Below are 24278 nucleotides of genomic sequence, written 5' to 3'. Positions count from 1 at the left end.
CATTTGCACAGAGACGCTATTGAATTGCCTTCAAGGCTCTGCATCCAGACCCGCACCAACCTCCCCTACTCCTAAGAGGAGCTCTACGGTCGCAGTGGGTGTACCCTATGTTGGGCGGTTGTAATTACATGTAAGACAAACAAATGCTGTTGCCTGGCACGCGAACTTACAGATGATCCTGCAGGGCTCACTTAACAACCTTGCTCTCTGCTCTTGCTCTCTGCTCTGATTTTTGAGTATCTTACCAAAGAATATTTGCTTAAATTCTCAGTATTTGTATAACTCTTCAATTCAGACATGATGCCTGTATTTAAAGTGATAGTTTGGATTGTTTTGACATGACATCCCCATCAGCATTGAAGTCCATTAACTTACCCCCAACCTGGTCCCCTAGGTCCAGTTCTGGTCAGACTTCTGTGATGAACGTAGTTCCACTTAGTTGCTGGCTGAGGACAATTAAGTAAAGAGTTTGGCTTCTCAAAACAATATGCGTTCAAAAGATTAATTCATTTGCAACGTCATAAAAAAACCTATGTACCAATAGGACCCTGACTTTTACATGTGTATAGTTTATTATAACGTTGTTTTGTCATTAAAATTGAGGATTGAGTATTACTATTGCTAATAGTATTACTATTGACGGCATACTTTTTACAGATATGCCTTTTATAGTGTCTCTTGGTGTTTGGAAGCAGCTTCATCTAGCTCAGAATGATTCAGAAATCATTTCAGAGATGCCCTCTAGTAAAAAAAGACAACTGGAACCATAGAATCCCACATTTGCTGACATCCCATCTGCTAATTTTCAAGGTATGAGGCCTACAGGAGGACTCATTATTTGGTTTGGTTTGGTTTGGTTTAGTTTATTTGAACATGAAGGTTACAATGGAATACATCTCGTGAATCATTCTTTGACAGTTCCACATGTCCAAAAGGAGTAGGAAGAAGCAAAGCTTATTTAATCCTACCCCCCATCCATTCTACATCTAGTACAGTACATGTAGTTCACTTCCTGGATTCCATGTCATGTTTTCAGTGATAGTCAGGATAACACATAATAGATAACGGTGAGATAGCCCTCCCCCCAAAAAAAGAAAGAACATTAAAAATAATAATAATAATAATGACCTTTTTTTTTTTTTTTTTTTTTTTTTTAAGCACAACAAAGAAAATTATAAAAATAAATAAATAAATAAATAAATAAAAATAAATAAATAAAAAATAAAATTTAATTAAATAAATAAAAAATAAAATAAAATAAAATAAAATAAAATAGAAAAAAAATAAAATAAAATAAAATAAAATAAAATAACAAACCTGACAGAACAATCAGGACTCTTCTGCCTTGTATTTAGCAAACATCAACTGCTTGTATTGTTTTTTGAATTTGCTCATCTCTGTACATTGTTTGAGTTCTTTACTCAATCCGTTCCATAATTTAATTCCACACACGGAAATGCTGTGGGTTTTCAGCGTTGTTCTCGCATATAAATGTTTTAGGTTTAATTTTCCTCTAAGATCATATTTCTCCTCTCTAATTGAGAAATACTTGATTAGATTTTTGGGTAACGAGTTATTATTAACTTTATACATTATTCTAGCGGTTTGAAAGTGTACTAAATCTGCGAATTTTAATATCTGTGATTTTAAAAATAAAGGGTTTGTATGTTCTCTATACTTATTATCTGTCATTCCTTTATGGCAGCATCCTGTTGTACGCACCTTTGATTGCTTTGACGTGGAATCAGCGTTGCATCATCCTCGATGGCATCCCTTACAAGCCCAACCCCCTAACCACATGTGCACTCAGCTTGCCATTGGATGAAGAAGCTGTCCCCCAGCCTTCAGCACAGAGGCATGAAACAGCCAAAGATGGCACAGTGTGGACTGTAACACAGTCACAATGTCTTCACAGAAGCTGCAGGCCCCACAGTAGCTGTGCTGTTCCAGAATTGCACCAATGAGATGATGTCACGGAGGAACTTCATAATGCGACTCGCAAATGAACTTTGCACCGGGCATATGACAGCACAAGCCAGACAAATGATGGTGCAAGAGCCCCGGTTGGAGCTGTATTTAGTGTCCTAATATGTTTTAACTATTCCACCAATTTAAGACATTCAGTTATATTTTGTCTGATTCCCTGTTCACATCAATGTCTGCCTATCGTTGCAATACAGCAACTCGCGTCTTTTTCTTCTTCTGTTTACTTTTGCATCCAAGAATATGAATAACAAGCTGGCAAGAGAAAATTTTTACAGTCAAACAAAAATTTTACAGCCTGCAATTGTTTTCTGTGAGGCCAAGCTGTGATATCTGTGGTGGGTGTGATAGTATTGTGCATTTACATTAGTTTAATTACAGTTCTTGTGTGTACACATCTTGTTTGGGTGTTGAGGTGTAGAGGTCTTTGGTTTGCTGGCTTTTGGTTTGTAACTTTGTTTACAGGAGAGACTTCTGTGGTTTCAGGTCATGTTGTGATTATGACTTGAACTAATGGTTGCTCAATAAGATAACATCTTTACAACAGTGGCTTCACCTTTGCTGAGCATGTTGCCAGCCAAATGTCATAGATAAGAGTTCAATCAATGAAACAGAGCTATTCGCTGCCACGAGACACAGACATGACTCTTGCCTGCACCATCATTACACAACACGCTCTCAGAGGATGCAAGGCTTTATCCGATGAAAGACAGCCTGCCGCAGTCATGATGCTGCAATGTGGACAGCTGCTCTAGTATCCTCAGGCTCTGCTCGTGGGTAACCAGAAACATGTGAGCAGTCTGGCATTGCTTTAGTCCATGGCATTAGCGAGGGTTATACAGTAGCCAGACACGTGTGATGCTCTCTAAGTGTTGGAGGGAGACTGGACTGTGTCCTTTTTGAGTCTCAGGATTAGCAGAAGCTATTGTGGCTCTAAAGTTCTCACAGGAAGTATTTCATCATGGTTATTAGGTCAAACTCTTTTAGTTAGGTCTCTTTACAAAGAGCCAAACAATCGTAAGGGGCATTGTCTTTATGTCTCTGAGGTTTTCCCTGTTGTGTGCGGGGACTTTGTAGTGGGTCACCAATAGTGTCACCCTTTGAGTGGACACCAATAATTTCTGTATCCTATTACCCTTTGTACATTTATTTTGAAATGGATGCTTTGTCTCATTCAAACAGCATAATCTTGTAATATTAACCCTCATTGTCCTTCAGGGTAATTATCCCATATGTTGTAGTGAAGGATAGCACTATGGCAAATACAGTGGAACCTTGTTGAACACAGTACGTTCTGCTCAGTTGGTGGTCAATTTTTGTTGTTTGTACTTGTATACAAATTTTCCACATATGAAATAACCTTTAGGCCAAGAGTGCCCATTATGGCGGTCATGAGTTACCGGTCGATCGCAAAGGTGGTGAACAGACGTCTGGAGCTACACACAGAGATGCAACTTTCATCTTTATTGTTCTGATTACAGATAAACGTATTCAGAAGATGCCTATATCTTTCACAAAAGTTATCAATTTATTTGTAGCGGCTAGTTATGTAGAAAAAAAGTTAATTGTTTGATGACTTTGCTTCGCATCCCGAACTCCACCGTAGAAATGCGTGTCTTCTACACTTCTAATGAACGCTACGTTGCTATTTTGACTGACATACTACTCAGGTTATGTACACAACTATTGAGAAATTATGTGTAATTATCTTTACTGCCATATTAAATTGAACTGTGAATTATTGAATGATATCAACTACTTTGATTACCTGTAAACTTTGAAACTGCGAATTTGAAATAGTAATCATTAGTATTTAGTATACTAGTTAGTTATAGATCATGTGGACTTGTAGCTTGCATGCTGAAAAAGTTTGTGAACACCAGATATACAGGTACAACGTACATAAATACTTGTATTTATACCGTAAATTCCGGTGCACAAGCCACACCCACTAAATTTATAGGAAAAAACAGATTTGTTGTTATATACGCCGCACTGGTGTATAAGCTGCAGGTGCGCACGTCATAAAATGGGATATTTAGTGCACAAGAAGATGTTTTTAACTTTTTTTTTTACTTGTTTTTTAACTTTTAAAAAAATCCATTATTTTTTCCAAACAGTGCGTGCCAGACAGTGGTGCAACACTGCAAATTAACAGTGCAGAACAGTACACAGCGAGTTAAAAACAGTGCCCAATAGTGCATGTAACATACAGTAGATAACAATAGCCTACCCTCTTCCATGTCACAATTCAACAGCATCCTAATTCCTTCGTCACAAGTGTCGTCTCTCTCTCTTTTGCTGAGCTGTGTTCTCCTTCAAATGGCAGTAGTCCTATGCAAAGCAGTCATGTTTCCTTGTCTTGACAGCCAAATGCATTGCCATCAATCCATTCATCCATCTTCTATGCCGCTATCCTCAAATCCATTGCCTTTAACTTGAAAGCGGCAGCAATTTAATTTCTTTGTATGTTGTATAATGTATGTTCTATGATGAAAGCTATGATGTCACTAGTAGGTGGCGGTATGCACCTAAACGTTGGTTGGTTACATCTTATTTTCGGTAGTCAGTGTTAAATGGATAGATGGATACTTTAATTAATCTTCAAAAGAGCACCACAGCATTTTATGTTTTGTTTTATATGTTTTATTGTATTTGTATTTCTGTTTATTAATATATATTATACTGCGATTGGTTCCAGCATGCCCCCGCGACCCTAAAGAGGAGAAGCGGTATAGAAAATGGATGGACGTGGGCAGATATGACGTGTATGCCTGTGGCGCTACGTACAGGTTTACGTAGGGTCTCTTGTGAATTGCTGGATATTACACATTATTTCTACTGAAGTTATCCTCTGGATCCTTCATAAGAACCACGGTACAGTGGCACGTTTGTGACTGCCTTTAAGTCATCATAGTGTGTGGATCCCTGCATGGATTCTCCTGGATCCAGTTATGTCTCCACTTTTATATGTTACATTTCTTTTTTGTTTTCATTGATCATAACAGGCTTTGCAATCTTGGTGGTATATTTATTGAATGATTAGAAATCCAACAATGTTTTACATTTGGTTATAGTATAAACTGTGCTCAAAAACATTTTTGTTTGGATAAAGTGCAATTATAAATACATGAGAAAATACAACATTTCACTAAATAATGAACAACCAATTGGTTAATTGTTATTGAGATAATAAACCGTTTTATTTCTTAAATTCACATCGTGCATAGGAAAAAAATTTATTGTCTTGGGTCTGATGGACTACATGATGGTACTTTTTTAGATTAATTTATCCAATTCAGACGATTCCCCAAGGAATTATTATTTTACTCTAATCAGGTACTCTAATCATTTGAGGAATCGTTGCACCCCTACAACTAAGAAAATAATCATTAATTACTGCCCTGTTTCACTTTATGGCATATATTATCCATCACCTAACATACAGCAGTTTCACGAACTCATCAGCGTTCTGTTACAAGTTCTACCCACAACTGACTGGTCCTCATTTATTTCACACAGTGGAATACACACTGTTGCGACCCTAGTGAGGATAAGCGGCATAGAAGATGGATGGATGCTCTGTTTATAAGACTGTGTGTGGCAGAGGCGCCGTGCTCAGCCTTTTGTTTGCCATGTACAGTTACATCAAGTCCATGTTCCCTCAACAAAATGTGCAGTATTTGTGGCTCGAGACCCCCCTGTGTGAATGATTTGTTACTCCATCAAGCCAGAAGTCATAAAGAGACATTTTTTTGTCATGCTAAATACAGGCTTGGAGAAAGGAAAATGGGTTTAAAAAGTTGTATTCATTATTTGTGTGTTTAGCTATGTTCACACTGCAGGGTATGATGCCCAATTCAAATTTTTTGTTTAAATTAGATTTTTTATGTGGTCGTTCACATTACCAAACAAATGCGACTCGTTAATGTGAACACACAGCATCGGGAAAGTGATGCTGATCACTCGCATTTGTGTTTACAGAAGTAAGATTGCTGTAGTGTGTGCTCTAGTGTTGTGCGATACCATTGATTTAATTTCCTAGTCGATACTGGGTAAAATTCAGGCTAGTATCGGCGATACCGATTTGATACTATGTACAAATTTACCTAATGTGTCTGGTAAATTTGAAAAAGTAGTGTACAGTATTTGAAATCATATCATAAAGAATACAAGACATCATAGTAATTTATTGATTTATTTTAAACCCTGAGGTAGGTGTACTGAGGTAGTGGGAGGTCTTTGTTTATTTGTATTTGTATTTGTACTTTATTTATCCCACAGCGGGGAAATTCACTTGTTACAGCAGCAAGCAAGATACCCAAGTAAAGAATACAGTGTAAAGAATACATATTGACTACAACATGGTTCAGGTGGTGCAAGTGTTGTAGAGCCTGACAGCGGTAGTGGGGTAATTTACAATATTGCCAAGTTAATATATACAAAAGAAGAAACAAAGGACAAAATCATATATCTGAAGTATCAAAAGTATCACTATTTTGATGTCAGAATCGACTTATTCTCAAATAAATAGCTCATAAGAGTTACATTTTTTGGCTTAAATGACAACAGCTCTTAAATTTAACGCTTATGAGCTATATTTGTAATCATCATTGTGTCCAAACAAATGCACCTTTAGTTTAGGCACCTTTAGGCATTAAAATGGATCAGTAAACTGAAGAAAAAAGTCTAATAATTTTTTCCATGACTGTAGCTAGCTAGCAAGTTGAAAACTGAGTGCTGATAAAGTCCCATGTACCATGTCGAAAATGGTAAGTGTAAGTGAAATAACATTCTTGACAACTCAGTGTTGTACTGAGAAAACGATGAAAAAAAAGAGGAAGCCAAAACTGTCAGCTCTTCTTCTGCCCTTCTTTGTGCAACTGGACAGATGATGAGCTCTCATTAATCTTCAATAACATTCTGCTCCATGTTTATTCTTGCCTTATGGTTATTGGACCTTCATTCATAAGATGCATGGCATCATATTCATCAATACTTGCTTTGTCACTTCTGTGTGTGTGTGTGTCTGTGTTTGTGTGTGCGTGTGCGTGTGCACGTGCACGTGCCCGCGCATGTGAGAGGATGTGAGCAATGCCCTCCATCAGAGGCTGTGGAGGACTGAAGCTCTGCAGTGACACAGCAAAGTTTGTATGTCCACCTTCTGAATTGTACATTTGCACCAAATTCCATGGTCATTGCACAAATCCCTGATACATTATGCAGGAAGTGTGGCATCACAGTTATGTTTATGGTAAAAATAGAGGCATCCATTGGTGCCTTGACTGATGACTTGCAAGGTCAACTTGTCTTGACCTTGTCAGAGAATAAAATGGACACCTCCTTATTATTGGATTTAACACCTTTTGGATATATGGTTTTGCATAACTGGTAAAGTGTCAGGTAATAAGTGTTTCCAAGTGACACACCAGCGCTGCATGCTGCCGCACCCACTCGTTTGGCCCTAAACAAGTATAGTTGATGCTTTTGCTTGTTTGATTCTTCAGTTACCTGCTACTTAAAAAGTTACTGCAACATTTTTTGCAGTAGGTCTGCATAACAAAAAATAACACTAACATGTTAATTGAACATGAACATTTTTTCGAGTAATCGGAAAAAAACATATTTTTGTTTAAAGAACAATTATAAGTACACGGGAAAATAAAACATTTCACTAAATAATGAACGACCAATTGGTTTAATTTTTTTTTAGATATATTCAACCTTTTTAGTTCTTAAATTCACATTGTGCATCGATTCATAGGAACAAACTGTATTTTCTTGGGTCTGATGGACTACACGATTGTGCTTTTGTAGATGAGTATATCCATCCCAGACTGAAACTATTTACTGGAAAAGGAGAGAAATAATAATTACTTTACGAAGACTAAATTACATATTGCATTATGTTGATGGCTGTGCATTTATAAATGCTGAACTTAGACAGGCTGACTAGAAATAAGACAAACATTCTTGATAAGATATTGAGTTTTTGCAGTGTTCAAAGTAAAATGAAGTCACCTTCTGTAGTGGAACACATTACTCTCAACTAAGTGAGTGATACATGCACTTCCTTCTTCCATTACACAATATTTTCTGCTAGAAATGAGCAGCTATTGATTAGTGAGCTAAAATGTTTTTATTTTCCATTTTCTTAAGTCACAGTGCTGTGCTTTTGCAGATGAAATAAACCCTGTATGAAGTTACGTTACCATCGTAATACCTTGCATTGTAAAAAAAAAAAAAAAAAAAAAAAAAGTCATAATTAAGAGAGAGCTCATCCTCCACACAGCTAATGTTATGTTACTAAGGTAGATTAAGCTTAATCTCTCTGTCTAGACACATTTTTGGTCTGTTTTTGTTGCCTTGTCGCTTTCTCTCGCCTCTTCAATTAGTGCCTTATGAAATCTTTCCCAAATTATTTTTTTCAGTAAATTTTTTTTTTATTGAGTTTTTTTTTTTTTTTTACACTTGTTTTATCACAGTAGATTGTGTGTTTACTCGTGTCAGTGAATAAAATGAATGCAAAAATCCTTACATTTATTGATACAATACATCATTGGACAATTCTGCCCAGTATTTTTCTAACTTTTCATTGCTACAGAATCCTCAACAAACAATTGTATCTGTGCTTGTGGCTAAAGAAGATGTAGTTGCAGATGCAATTGCAGTCATTTTTATTAATGTAAGCTATTTTTTTAAGACACCCTTTTTTTAACCACTATTAAAGGATGTGTGTCGCTTTGAAGGCCGGAAGTATTTTGTGTGTGTGTGTTGAAAATATATTTTGACTGTTGCTAAGTGAGATAGCTCGCTAGGTGCTTCTTCCAGCTGCAGGCATGGGCATCCTAAAACACTTGGTACATTACCTAAACCACAACTTTGGCACATACTGTACACGCAGCCGCATTCTGCTAAACTAACACTGGCCATTGCTGTGAGCTCACGCTCGGTGAAGTGTGTTTCCGCTGACTTACTTCAGGAGGGGGCTCGTTAGTGTTTGTGAGGACATGCCACTATGAATGAGCTGTTCCCTGGGGAAATCTTTTCCTACACGAACGTTACTTCTCCTCTGAATTACAGCATTCCATTAACAATTTGTCAATATCCGCGAATTTCGTATTTAACAGTAGATTTTATTTAGTTAATTTTTATTGACCAATGCCGTGATTCTTCTGAAATTATAGGGCCCTATTCAATCTTCCCGCACTTTCAAAGATCCTCTTCCTTCTTCGTCCTCTGTGTGGGTGACGTAAGCGCATTGATGAAATAAGCGAGGCAGAAAAAAATGCAAATGCACATGCACAGCCCTAGTTTGCAGTATTTTAAGGCTAATCTCAGCACATTATAACTGTACTAATACGTAGAAAATATTGTAGATTCTGGGTATACATAACAAGGACCCTGTTTACTTGATTACCATTAAAACACAAGTGGAGTAGTCTAAAGTGGCTTTATGTCTTATCAGTTTAACATCGATAATTCATTACAAGGAACACCATCTTCATTTGGAACTACTTAATTGAAGCAGAAGAGCCACTACTTAGAGTACATTGCATTAGATGAATTGCTTTCCTCATTAAGTTAAATTAGGAAAATGCAAGGCTTCTCAAGATAAATATTCTCAATACTACACAAGGAAGATTATGCACATTTTAAGGCCCCATTGTAATCCCTTCCAGCCCATATCCTAAAGCTTTTCCTTTAAATACAAATATCCCATTTCCAAGTGATAATGATAAAACCCTGCCATTCTTTCTTTCTTTGAGATATAAATTTGCAATATAGATCACCCCCTTTTGGAAGAATCAAGTCTGGATTTGTGCAAAACATGTCATTGTTGCTCACTGATAGTACTGGCTTAAATACTGGAATGTTCAGTATTCTGTGTCTGTCAATTCACCATTATTGACTGGTCAAGGTTTTTGCATAAACCTTAAGGAATATTGCTTCTTGTATTATGGTGCTGGTTTTGGTTGAGCTTAACTCTTCTCTGAACACTATTGACAATTAACGGTCAATGTTAGGCCAGCATGTTCTCTGGCTAAATGTAACTGTGACTCTACAGAGGCTAAAGCAGATTGTCTGTCTGTCTGTCTGTCTGTCTACACAATCTGCCTAAAGACATCCGTTGCCCTTCAGGTCACGATATGCTCAAAAGGGTGTCAATCTATTGGGCTTAATCAATCTGAAACTACTGGTGAATACTGCTTTTGCAAGATAACAAAAAATGATGAGAACATAAAATGGTCATATTTTTTATGGTAGCCAATGTTCATATTTTTCTTCAGTCTACGAAGAACACTACAAAATTGTCTTGCCATTAAAGCAATGAAAATAGTCGGGATGCTCCAATCAGGGTTTTATGCTGCCGATTCTGATAGGGATCATCCATGAGTGAAATTGGCCAATACAGATACTGATCGCATATATAAATTATACATTTTTCTATTCATTTCTGATGAGTGCTATTGGCCACAGGTGCCGTATAAAGGTCCAACGTCCCCTGACTGCCAGGGAGCTCCAAAAACAGGTAATTACTAATAAAATTGGTAATTAATTAATAAAAAGCCACTCCCGCTTTATTCACTTTATTCAGTATTCATATTTAATTCATCTGGCCTAATATGAAACTCCTTTTAAGTGACATTTATGGGGACAATATGCAAAGTAAGGAGGTTTTGTATGTCTCTGGATGGTAGTTTAGGTCCAGTAGGAGTGATGCTTAGTGACATCATCATCCAGCGCGGCGTGTCCAGGTCAACACACACACGGAGGGATGTTACAAATACAATCCATATTTTAGTGATGCAAAATTCTAACACTGTGCGTGCACGCTCGATTAGGAGAGTCCGTGGGGATGTCTTTAAATTGCAAATTTTTCATATGATATCGAGTGTATTTTCTTTCGTATACAGAAAAGTTAAGTCCAACTTTAAGTCATTCAAACTCATGGACCGGAGCTTCTGTCTTGATGCAATGTTAAAGCAATGGGAACCAAAGGCACTATTTTCCAGTATGAAATATTCTTCAGTATGTCCTGATTCCCTTACAAAAACAATGGGAATCTAGGAGACGTCACCTGCACTGTCAAGTATCCAGGTATTTATTTCAGTCACACTGGTTAAATTTTGGGCTAAAAAGTTACTGAATCGATTAAAAGTTACTGAATTGTTTCGGATCGTATCGTTCTAAATGAACCAATGTCATCCTTGAATCATATCAGCAACCACGAATCGTGATAAACATCGAATCGTTATTAAAACTAATCTTTATACCCCTAATAAAAAGCTACAAACCTTAACCCATACAATTTAAATACACTTGTCTCAAATTGTAAAGCACATTTATTGATTTACTGGTAAGAAACTGTGCAATAGAGCAAGTGCATTTAGTGTCGACCAAACTAAATGTTTTGTATTTTTGACTGGGTAAGTGTAGACGTGCTCGCACACGTCTGTCGCACGACTGTCTCACGCTTCATGACATACTCTTCGTACTCAACTCTTTGTTTGCGCTTGAGATGGTAGAACAAATTTGTTGTGTTCCCACTTTTAGCCTTTGTTTGCTTTGCAAACTTTGCATGTTATGGTCTCTTGCTGTACTTCTGCTTTATCGAAACCAAACCACTTCCATATTAGAGAGGTACCTCCCCATTTAACAACAGTTTCTTCGTCTATAGTCTCCGCTTCTCCTCCGCTTTCAGCCATTCTCATTTTCTTTCTCATGTTGTCTCTGCGCTGCCTTTCTCCACCACCGCTGGACCATGCTTAGGGCCCTATGAAATCAGTTTTATTTTTCCAAATTCCATTTTAGAATTCAGTTTTTTAAATTTTACACTTATTTTTTTTTTTTTTTTACCAGCGTAGCGTGCCGGCTTTATGGATTAGTGAATAAAATGTCCATTAATTTAATGCAAAAATCCTTATATTTATTGGTACACTCCATCAATGGACAATTTTGCTCCGTAATTGAGAAATAGATGTAGCCTGGCTAACTTTTCTAATGGGATGTCAGTCTCTGCACTAGAGTTGGGAATCTCTGGCCACCTTACGATTCGATGCGATTATGATTCAGAGGTCTGCAATGCAATGATAAAACGATTATCGATGCATCTCGATGCAACTATTTTTGTGATCAGTAGTGCATAATTTTTTCCTATATATAGTTTGTTTTTACTCACTGTGTACTACTAAAACAAAGCGTATTTGTAATGACCCACTATTAAAATAAACATGAAACAAATTAATTTACTTCCATTATCTATTAATAATTGGAAGGTTACATCTACCAACATATTTCCCATTGCACAGAACCAGCAGGAAAAGTAAAGTGCACCAGTAGCAGCATGTATAAAATGAACAAACTTCAGCATATTCTTAGTAACCAATATAAAAGATCTGCAATTATTCACAAATAAATTATAACTAAAATCCTGAGCATAAAATCTCTGACAAAAATAATATTTTTGCTGTATAGCAAAGTCAAAAACAAACAAAATATAGATTTCTGTACAAGCGGCTCTCATACAAGAATAATGTTTGCACACATCAGTATATTATGAATAACCCAAAAAACTAGGCTGCCCTTATTCACAATTGCAGTGTCAGTGAAATAACGTTGGGATGGGACGTTGTATCTGGGTTCCAAAGTGTGCAACAAAGCACAAAAGCCCTGCCGTTCAACAACTGAATACGGCCACACATTCTTTGCAATGAAAGTGTTTCAAGCAGAAACAGCGGGTCCGAGTTTACCCTCATTCTGGTAGCGTCTTACACTTAGGTGCCCCACCATAAACTGTCCGGTCGTCACTTCTGCTTTCCGTCTTTTTGTTCCGTTTTTTTGTTCCGTCAGCATCGATTGGCATTTATTAATCGATTCATAATCATCAATGTCCGCATTGCGACGCATCTAAGAATCGATTATTTCCCACACCCCTACTCTGCACACATTGCTGCAAAATCTTCAACAAACTGTAGTGCCCGTGCTTGAGAATAAGGAAGATGTGGTCACCGATGCAGTTCCAACTACATATGTAACACATTTTTTATGACATTCTTATTTTGTTTACACAGTTAGATGACATGGGGCAAACGGCGTGTGCTCTGTGTATGGAGAATAGATAGATACTTTATTAATCTCCAAGAGACAAGTCTGTAAGATGAGCTGGTTGCAAGAATAAGTGTGGTACTCATCTTTTTTTCACTTAGAACCTGCACGTCATCATTGGGCAATGTGATACGCTCCTTACATTAAAGTGGTAAAACACAACATGGTGAAAATATACTCATCCAGCCCGAGGTGACACACACACAACCGCACTAGCATGCTAAACTAAGCTAACCCGATAGCTTTTATTCACACGTCGTAAGAGGAGGTTCCGCCAGCTTTCACTGGTGTTTATCGCCATTTCAACATGTTTAGTTGGGGAGGAGGGGGTTTAGTGTTTGTAATGTTTCTCCTTACTGTGTGGCCTGTGTGACTGTGTGCTAACCACTCAGCCACCGTGCGGCCTATGAATGATCATTTCAAACTGAAAAAAGCAGAGTTGACGACGTGTTTTTCCTGCGACTGCGTGGCACGGCACACTGTATTGAGGCATTGGCTCCAATACAGAATGGTCCAGCGATGGTGGAGAAAGCATAGCAAACTACAAAACAAACAAAAGAGAGAAAATGAGCATGGCTGAAGGCAGAGGAAAAGCGGAGACTAATGTATAGATGAAGAAATTGTTGCTAAATGGCGAGGTACCTCTGTAATATGGAAGTGGTTTGGTTTTGAGATATCTGTAGTACAGACATGTGGAGTAGCTGAGCGACTCAAACATATATCAGCCTCACTACAGAACCAATGACTGGACTTTGAAGTCGTCCTGTGTCCAGTAACTACTGACAGTGGAACTAATGTTGTGAAAGCAGCTGCCCTCAACAACTCGAATAGACTGGCTTGTGTATGAATGGACATACAGTATATGCTAACATATATGCTATAGAAGGGGTGCCCGTTACAGCGATCGCAAGGTGTGTTGGTTGCTTGTCAACCCTTTATTATTCATCTCTATAATTCCTATTACAGATACTTTATAGATAATATCTATTTAAAAAGTTATGCGTTTGTTTGTAGCGGCTGGTTATGTAGAAAGAAATAGTTTCATGAGTCAGTTGTTTCATAGCTGCGCTTTGCCTCATGAAATGTGTTTTCGACAAGTTTGTTTGTCAAACTACTATTTCACAATGAATTGGAAAATGTGCCCAAAAATTCTTATTTGTCACAATGAAAAAAGTTATGTCATAATAAAAAAAAATAAATCGCAGATGCAGCAGCGGCACGACACAGCGGTGGCAGTCTGCCCTCCCATGCAGCAACCACCACAGCTTAAAAAAAAATGGTAGGAGAAACCCTGTATGGTGTGGTAATTGCACCCTTGTTGATGTGTTCAGATCAGAATAAAGTTAGAAAAGAGCATCAGACTGTGTGTGTGTCTCTGAGTATTCTACACTGTGCCTAGGTGTGCTTGCCCTAGTGCGCATGTGTTAATTACACTACATTTTTTTTATGAATTAATAAATTAATTAAATAAATTAGTTACTGCCATTAATGTATTATTTTTGACAGCCTTCGTTTATTTATGTAGATTTTTTTTTTTGCTATCGAAAGCAAAGTTATAATGTGACCGTTTCCACTGTATGATTTATGTAATGCATATCGATTGCAGTTAACCAGCTGGGTTATTACATAACTAGAATACATCAAGGTCACTTGAATATTATGCTGCGGAATGAATTGCTGACGGTACGTGTTAAGCAGCATGCCATCATTATTTCTCTGTTGACTTGGTGGTTTATATTGACAGCGGCCAAAGCAGTATATTTTAAATGAGGAAAATAAATGGGAAAACAGTAATTTACAACAGAATCACTGTGTGTAAAGCATGCACAAAGCGATGATGTAATGTTTGCAGTCTTCAGCCCAAAATAGCATAACACAACATTATAACAGGCTAACAGTGTAAAATAGTCTATACCAGTGTGTCTTGAGTTTCCTCTCACTGACAATCTGCCCTTATGTGCTGTCAGTGCAGGTTAGTGTCACGTTGGCAGATTAGTGGCATAGCGATGACATCCTCCGGCTACTCCTTCTCAATATTAGGTGTAAGGGTGCTGCGTCATGGATGCTGTTAGGTAGCCCAAATATGCCACTCACTGCAGCTTTTTCTGCAGCCTCGAGCAACAACAGCCCAGGTTGCCTTGGGCATGCGGCTCCCTATAAACACCCACTGTTCTTCCCACTGACCTGAACATGACACAAAGCAACTATCATGCCTGTCAGAACTAGTTAACAGTATTGGGACACGGTGGACCATAAGGAAAGGATTTCGCAATGAACTGGATATATACCCTGTTACTGCAGCATCCAAGAAAGAGAATTAGTGAAGGTTTATAGCCCACTAGCTGATTTAGCTCTCTCTAGAACCCTGTATCTTCTATAAATTGGCATATTAGTGCATAATTGAGATTTTAAAGGTGTTGAATGGCTTTTATATAGTTTGTAATAGATGCTAATCCTATCCTTTTTTCTCTCTGTCACAGTCAATAAGCACAAGCCATGGATCGAGACAACATATCACGGCATCGTGACAGAGAATGATGACAAAGTGCTGCTGGACCCCCCTCTAATTGCACTGGACAAAGATGCGCCTCTACGCTATGCAGGTGAGCAGGAGGGATATTTTAATGCCGCTGCTGCTTTTTTTCATTCCCTCTACCTCACATTAGAAATGCCAAACAGAAATGAATTTTATGAGGGCTTGTGTGTCTGCGAGTTCTGTATGGCAGTCACACTGTGATACAGCTGGTGACCATATTCCGATTTTATGATAGGCCCCCTTTTGATATTCATACATCAAAATACCCTTCCATGTTTGTTCCTATCAGCCTTCAGCTGCGTAGACACAATTAGTTTGTTTTATTGTCTAAGTTCACATTAGCTCTGAGGGGATTGACTGTGGACCACATTCAAAGCCACATGGACAGCCCTGGAAGTTATTTCCCACCGTTTCACATCACATGAGTGCTGGGATCTTTTGTCTGCCTCTCCTTTCCCACTCAGCTCTGGCACCACATGATCCGACCCCTTTTTATCTCAGATTACCTCTCATGATTTAGCAAGTGAGATCCACGTGCCTGTCGGTGCCTCCTAATGTGATTTATTTACAAAGTCAGTTGGACTGCAATGTTTCCAGGTTCCGATCCTCCAGCAGCACCTGTTTATGTTGGACAGTCTGGCCAAATAATAATTTCTGAAGAGAATAAAGTAACATTTGCACTGTCTTTACATACTCTCCATATACAGTAGAGCAGGGGTCGACAACCCCTCGATCGTGAGCTACTAGTATATCTTTGTGACTTTGACGGTCGATCGCGAGAACATTTTGGGAAAAAAAAATATTATAATATCAGTGCCCTCACCTCCCGGAGAGTCATGTGCAGTGATGTGCTTGGACACACAACAGTAATTATTGCATGTTAATAGGGCTCAAAGTCTGCCTTTGCTACTTCAAAGATAAGGCACAAATATAACCAGTCCCTCTCTCCACAATCTGCATCGCTCGTCCACTACACTGAGCCAACAAGCCAAATAGTTGTGGTTTGCTCATGAAGTCAACGTCACAAGCCCAACCCGGACCAAGAGCCACAAAAGTAGAGGTATAGGGGTACCCAAAGTGTGGCTCATTTGTCATTGCATCAGTGCAGAAACAAAATAAAATAAAAAAACAGAAAAAATTATAAAAATACAGCAAAAGGCTCATTAGAAAAAGCTGAAATGTTGAAACCAACAGATAATAATTTTGTAAAGCATATATTGTGTGTGTGTGTGTGTGTAATATATACATATAAGCGCACACACACACCACTTGCTTGGGCGTTTAGGGTGGGGTGCAGGGTGCAGGTTCACGGCCGAGACCTGGGATCTTGGTCTCAAAAAGGTTGGTGACCAATACAGTAGAGAGACTTCACAGCCCTGTTAACATGCCAGATGATGGGTAAACCTCCCAGAAACAGTAATGTGTGGACCTTTTAACTCCACTGTATTCAATGCACTCACTCCTCCCAGCTGGGCCTCCCTATTTGATTTGAATAGCTGACATGTCACTGCAGTATCTCCCTCTGGACACAGCCAGCAGTCTGGCTGCACGTGGCAGTAGGGATGACCAGGCATGTCGTGCCAACCTCCTTCCACTTAGTCCATCTGTGCCAACAAACACGGTTCACTGTAGAGGCCATCGTAGCCTAATCACTGGTGCTCAAGTCAGATCAGTGTAAAGCAGCATGAACGAGGACCCACTAAGTTAGTGAGTGAGTGAGATGGGATATCTATCCTCTGGGATTTTCCCTCAATGCTAGCCTAAAATGAGTCAGTGTTGTTTGTTAGGTGTGTCTGTCAGGTGAATGGAACTCAAATAGTTCATTAAAACCTGAAAGGTGTGGAAGTAGAGTGTTTTGACATTTTTGTCATTTGAATAGGAACATTTAAGACGGGAAAAAGTTATTCCTGCAGCTGAATATTCTGTAGAGGGTTCAATTTTTTGACAGTATTTTGGGTCAAGACCGAAGAGTTAATGGTCTTTGTGACAGATGACTCAGGCCGTGTGAACAGTGAGTTGATGTGCTGAGGAATTCACAAAGTCTTTGTGTGACTTGTTCATTAGCGCTGTGGTGAATACTGAGGCCCACAACTCAGACTGCATGACTGCTCCTGGACAGCCATGAATGTGATGCCCACTTTTGTTTTTTTTTCCAGTCAAAAAACCCCCCCAAAAAAACAAAAATGACAAGGCCAAATTCACAGCAGGCTCAGACACGGTTTTACAAGAAACACAATTGCACAAATGTGTCTCTTTTATCTTTTGTAGTCAACATTGTTCCTTGTGTAATTGTCACTATTTACCTTTTTGATAAAAGCACAGTTTGGAGACTTAAGAACTGCTGATTATCCAAAGGTTGCATGATCACTGTATTTCATCATCTAGTTGCTGGGGCATTTATTTATTTACACACGTGCAGATAGTATCAAGCATCTATTTGGATTAAGCTGTTTTTTCAGGGGGAGGCCTTTCGCTATACGAATACATTTAGCAATAATATTAAACAAGCGGAGCTGTTGGTTTGTTGCAAACTACTGCAATTTTAGAAACTTTGCACATATAATTTACAATAAGTGTTGAATAATTTCAGTGCAACTCTACATACAGTGAAACCTGGGTTAGCGTCATTTATCCATTTATCCAGGTCAGAATCAAACTGAAACGTACTCTCATGAAATCCATTGAAAATATTGCAAATCCAATAAATCCTTTCCAGACACCAAAAAATATTAGCACAAAATATGTTTACTGTTAGTTTTACATGCACAAAACAATTTGAAATGTGTGTAAACACATATGAAAGACAATGGAAGGGTTAAATTAATATTTCACGTGATTTGTACCTTGATTTAAGACCTCTTTTGACAAAGATGGCAATGACGAGCATTGAGGAAAAATATCCAAACGGATTATACCTTCATACTTTGCTATGAGTTATTTCTTGAATTCAGTGTTTTGTTTTGGGTTTTTTTACTCAAAGTACTTGGACTTGCAACTTTGCTTGGCTCGATTGTGGTTGCTTTGCAGCCGTGATCAATAAGAAAAGCTGTAATTTGTGGCGTAACGGTGTTAGTTAGCAAAGAACTACAGAGTCAGTTAATGATGACGTTCTAGACGGGCGATGGACATGGGGGAGAATGAATTCCGGTTCTGGTTTTCATTTTTGCGAGCATGCCAACATGCTAATGGTTTGTAATAATGATATGGTGGACTCATGTAGTGTATTAACATGACAAGATGTATGCTGTATTGTACACTAAATGGGTACACGAACCGAGGAAACATTTTTGTGTACATTTTCGACATAAACCAAAAAACATGCTAACCGGGGCATACGATAAATGAGGTTCCGTTGTATTTAATAATCATCTTTTCTAGTAATAAATAATGATATCCCTTAATCATTTTTGGGGCAATTTTCAAATTTATTTTCACTCTGAATTCCATAGTTAACTTCAGCTTTACAGATGCTAAGCATGCTTTGCAGGCACTGTGTGTTATCTACTGCTACAATTAATTTTATGTGAACATGCATACAAGTTACAATGGAATACATCACATAATTCAATTCACAGTTCCACATGTCCAAAAGGAGTAGGAAGAAGCAAAGCTTATTTAATCCTACCCCCCCATCCGTTCCACATCTTGTACATTGATTCACTTCCTGTATTCCATATGTGATTTTTTTAATACATAGAATAATGATAAGATAATGTAACAATATGATAATGTAATTGTTCAGATTTTTTTTCACTATATAATAATAATCAGTATTATAATAAATAAATAATAAGAGATAAGCATAACAAAACAAGTTCAAGACTCTTCTGCCTTGTATTTTGCAAATATCAACTTCTTGTATTGTTTTTTTTAATTCGCTCATCCTGGTGCATTGTTTTCGTTCGTACATGTTATCGTGTTAAAAAATGCCTGAGAGCCAGATGCAGTCATCAAAAGAACCACATCTGGCTCCCGAGCCATAAGTTCCCTACCGCAGGTATACAGCATAGGGATATTTTGTCATGCTTTTACTTACATATTAGAGGTTTCACACGTTATCATCCTCGCAAATGACTTGTTAGCACATGGTATCAACATGCAATATATTTTCCTCCTGTCCTCTCTGTTTTCTTCTAACTCTTCTTTAACTGACTTGGGTTTATCTTCTCTCCCCTCCCTGTAGAGAGTTTTGAGGTGACCCTCACTGAAGAAGGTGATCTTGGACTCTTTCTTCTGCTTTGTGCTTATTGTTACTATTAACCCACTAACACAATATGGCATCCGCACTTTCACACAGAAAAGCCCGCCATGCTCAGTAATCTGCCCATTTGGTTTTGTCTACTTTTACGTTTTTTTCCCCTTCACCCTAGAATAGTTTGGAGTTCCGAGAGCTGGATGATCAATGTGATGTGGGGCTTACTGCTCTTAGAAATATCTGTGCATGAGACATCCATTGCAGTTTGCAGACCCTAACAGTTTTTCAGCTATCACCAGGAAACAGAAAGCTGCTTAAAATAGCAGTTCTTGGATTTTTATATATTTTTTTTATTTACAAAAATAGAAAACAAAATAATGGAATAATAAAGTAAATTGATTTTTTCTGACCCTATTCACTCAATTGGATTTAAACAAATCTATAATTATTAACCTTATCAGAGGCATAGTTTGTTGTTTTTTTGTGCCTCTTTGTGACCTTTCTGTTTGTGAACTCTTTAAATGAAAGCTGCTGAGATTGTTAACCAATGCAAACTCTCTCCTGTTGTTGCATCTTTGCCCCAGTGGATTTTTTTAAGTTGATCCTCCACCACTAATATCTCCCATTAGCATGGCTGCAGTTGTCATTTGATATGGATGTCAAGCAAGTTGATATTTCTAACCCCAGTTCTCATCCAGTACTTTTTGTTTTAAAAATGTGCAGATTTATTCTTCTGTCACTTAATTTGGAAGTGCAGTGGTTTGGCTGAGAAGAAAAATTATTCAAGAAGAAAGTGGTTTAATGTTTTTTTTGTTTTTGTTTTTTAATAATAATAAAAAGGCAGTGAGCAGTGAGATGACACTTTTTTTCTTCTTCAGATTTGTAACAGAATTTTTACTGGGTCACTGTATTGTTAATACTATTAAAGGTGCTGTCCCTTTTCGGCTCCAAAGTGCACTTGTTTTAAACCAGAGGAATACAAGAGGAACACCACCGGCTAGCAGATGTTACCAATAGTGGTTTAAAAGAACAGACTGAAAAAATAAATGTCTACATTTCTCGCAATTCTAATGTAAACTTTGTAAACATTTTCATTCGGCCCGAATAAAATGATTGGCATTCATAGCTTACACTCACTACTGTCATATACTGTTGTATACGCGTGCATGTTTGTAGTGCGTGCACATACTCAAAAGCAATGTCAGAGAGGCGACCGACAATTGGAGTCATTGTGTGGTTATGATAGACTGCATTTGATAATAGCTAATGTTAGCAGATAAACTTGGCCAAATTGGTATCATTAACTGAAAACAAACCCAACTAATGCGTGTGTGTGTTACATGGGCAGTGGCTTGCAATGGCAAAGCAGGAAGAAGTCAGGTTTATAACGTTCAAATTTTAGCGCCCCCGCCCCATTCAATACCTAACCAAGGCAGATAGCACCTTTAAGGCATGACTTATGTTATATTTTCCTCACAAAAATATGTTGTAACTTGTGCTCATTACAGCCACTGTAAATACTGCTCTCTGAGGCCCTGTCCACACGGGAACGTCCTTGGGATTTTTTTTTTTGGCAGGTTGAAAAAAAGTCGCGTCCACTCTGTGCCGGATTAGTATATACTTGTAGTTGCATCCAGACGGGAACACATTACTGAGTGAAGACGATGTAATACACAAGGCATACCTACGGGTGGCGCTGTGAAAAGGCACACAGACGGAACCACTGGACACTCCAAACCGTAGAAGAAGAAAGAACAAATGCGCATAAGTCTGTCGTCTTCCGCTTACGAGAAGTGGAATTACTTCTGCAAGTCGTTATTTTGTTGTCTTACACTCCATATCAGGAGAATGTCGACTGAGGTGAGTCATGTCTGTCGAAATATTGTCGAAATTATGTCAGCTTGTCATCAAAGCTCACTTCTGGTCACGCGACGGTGGCAAGCCAGCGGTGGGTCGGTGACGTCATCGTTCTCGTATTGCCTGTCTACACGGCAACGACAAGCCGGCGTTTTCAGATTATCCCACTCTGGAAGCTGTTTTAAAAAAATACCATTTCAGCACACGCAGTACGTTTCCGTATGGATGAGAGGCTGAAATGATAAAATACTTTGCTGTTTTGACCTGAAAACGTTTCCGTGTGGATAGTCCCTAACGTTCTTATTTTGGGGTTTGGTTTCCTCTTATATACTTTTGTGAGATGCCTGTTCACATCTTTTTTTGGTTTGTGCTTGCATGACTGAATGCAATGTTTTCAATGGCTCAGAAAATACCTTATTTTTTATGGTGCTAAATATCCCATACCCACTCCCAATTCCCCCCAAAATGCTCACCCAACTATGTAAGTGCTTCCTCCACAGACATCACCCACCCTAAAACTCCCAAAACCTATGGCTTGTATTATTATTATTTTTGGCCATTAATTTATTGATCTTGCTGTGAGTACTTTTTTTTTTTTTTTTTTTTTTTTTTATAAATAGAAAATGTCTATCATACCTTTTTACAGTTAATAAGAGCAAACCCTTTTTTTGTTCAGGTGAGATTTGCGGCTTCAGGATCCACGGGCAGAATGTCCCCTTTGAGGCCGTGGTCCTGGACAAGTCCACTGGCGAGGGGGTCATCCGTGCCAAGGACAAGCTGGACTGCGAGCTGCAGAAGGAACACACCTTCACGATCCAAGCATACGACTGTGGAGAGGGACCTGATGGTGCCAACATGAAGAAATCACACAAGTGAGTTAGAGGATTCAAAATTTCAACTAACCTTAATGCACTGCAGTACTAGTGAACTAACTGGAGTTTTTCCTGTATTAGGGCCACTGTACACATTCAGGTAAACGACCTCAACGAGTATTCGCCAGTGTTCAAAGCGAAGTCCTACAAAGCCACCGTCATCGAGGGCAAGAAATACGACAGCATCCTGAAGGTGGAGGCCGTCGATGCCGACTGCTCCTTCCAGTTCAGTCAGATCTGCAACTATGAGATTGTTACCCCAGATGTGCCCTTCACCATTGACAAAGACGGTAAGGACCACACAGTTCTCACCAATAAACATCATGGTAGCACCTTGGGATAAAAGACAATTTGCATTGCATGCGAGAAATCAATGGTGCCGCTGGACAGGTCATTTAGAATTCACATCATCTTTCTTTCTCATCTAGTTGGCCAGCCATAGAGCGTTTGCACGGCAGTATTGTTTTTAAATATAGTAGAGACCATATTAGATCTCTTAGACTCACAGAAAGTAATTTGATGAAAAAAAACCTCCAATGATTATATCAAGTCATGAACAAACTGCACAATAATTAAATGTGTGTCAAAAACATGGTGAATGTTAAACGCTTCTGTTTATGTCTGTGGTATTGAAACCATGAAGCCTTTTTTTATTTGATATACCGCAAAGCACCATGTATAAACCGCACCCGTGTATTAACAGCACCCCCATTTTCAGGCTCACGGCGGGGGAAAAAAAAATTTTTAGTTCATAAATGCTTGCCAACTCTTTTATCTCAAATTAACATGCGTAAAGGTTCTAAGCAATTTCAAAAAGAAGAATAAAGAAGAAATCTGAACTTCGGCATCTAGATCTTTAATATTATGGCTAAGCACAGATTAATAATAATAATAAATCAAAATAAAGAAATTTGCAATTTTCAGAGATGTTTTGATATCTTATCTTTCACTGCTTCTCTTTTTCTCTTTTATTATTTTATTGCATTGCTTCAGTGTGGATTTGAATAAACTCCAACGTTGTATTGTATTTTACAACATCTGCAATGTTTTAATGGAAGCTTAGGTTAGCTTCAGTGTATGTAAACATCGTTTCACTGTGTGAAAATACAGACAGCCGTCAGATAAGTTAGTTGCGTACACTAGCATTTTCAGCAACTGTACAGCAGAGGGCGCTAAAGTCAAAGCAACTGTCTGACCCACAGACGGCTATTCTAAAATGGACTTCTCGTCAATTTCTGCGTCTGGTCATCGTGTATAAACCGCACCGAGATTTTTTGCTTCTTACCAGTGGGAAAAAAAAAGTGCGGTTTATACACGGTGCTTTACGGTACTTTCCGAGATGACTCATTTTATTGAGTCATTTTAGCGCACTTCAGCTTTGATATTAAACCAACAGTAACTCACAGTCAGATTCTTTTTCCCTACCTTATTGTGTTCAGGGTTCATCAAGAACACAGAGAAACTGAATTACGGTAAAGAGCACATGTATAAGCTGACTGTGACGGCTTACGACTGTGGGAAGAACCGTGCCTCCGAGGACGTTCTGGTCAAAATCAGCGTCAAGCCTACCTGCAAACCCAGCTGGCAAGGTATCAACACTGTCTTCTAACCATCGCAGTTAATGTGTGTGAAAAAATAAAAGAGTCTCACCAAAATGACTATTTTCAGACAGCTTAATCTTAGCAGCTCTAAGACATTTTTCCATGTAGTGAACTGCTTTGTTTAG

At 38.3% G+C, this 24278-nt stretch overlaps 1 protein-coding gene across 4 annotated transcripts in view; it reads left to right on the top strand.

The window, feature by feature from the left end:
• Positions 1–24278, top strand: part of clstn1 (calsyntenin 1) — a 46183-nt gene that overhangs the window by 8424 nt on the left and 13481 nt on the right. For 2 of the 4 annotated variants that reach the window (XM_054775737.1, XM_054775720.1), the window contains exons 2-6: positions 15573–15695; positions 19812–19841; positions 22357–22552; positions 22634–22842; positions 23992–24141. In XM_054775737.1, coding sequence (XP_054631712.1) covers positions 15573–15695; positions 19812–19841; positions 22357–22552; positions 22634–22842; positions 23992–24141 — 708 coding nt within the window. The remainder of the gene's footprint in view (positions 1–15572; positions 15696–19811; positions 19842–22356; positions 22553–22633; positions 22843–23991; positions 24142–24278) is intronic. The other 2 variants (XM_054775745.1, XM_054775730.1) reach the window with 1 other exon arrangement.

This window comes from Dunckerocampus dactyliophorus, chromosome 1, assembly GCF_027744805.1.
Source record: "Dunckerocampus dactyliophorus isolate RoL2022-P2 chromosome 1, RoL_Ddac_1.1, whole genome shotgun sequence".
Taxonomy (NCBI): Eukaryota; Metazoa; Chordata; class Actinopteri; order Syngnathiformes; family Syngnathidae; genus Dunckerocampus; species Dunckerocampus dactyliophorus.
The sequence above is the reverse complement of the archived record's forward strand: the minus strand, read 5'-3'. Positions and strand labels throughout refer to the sequence as shown.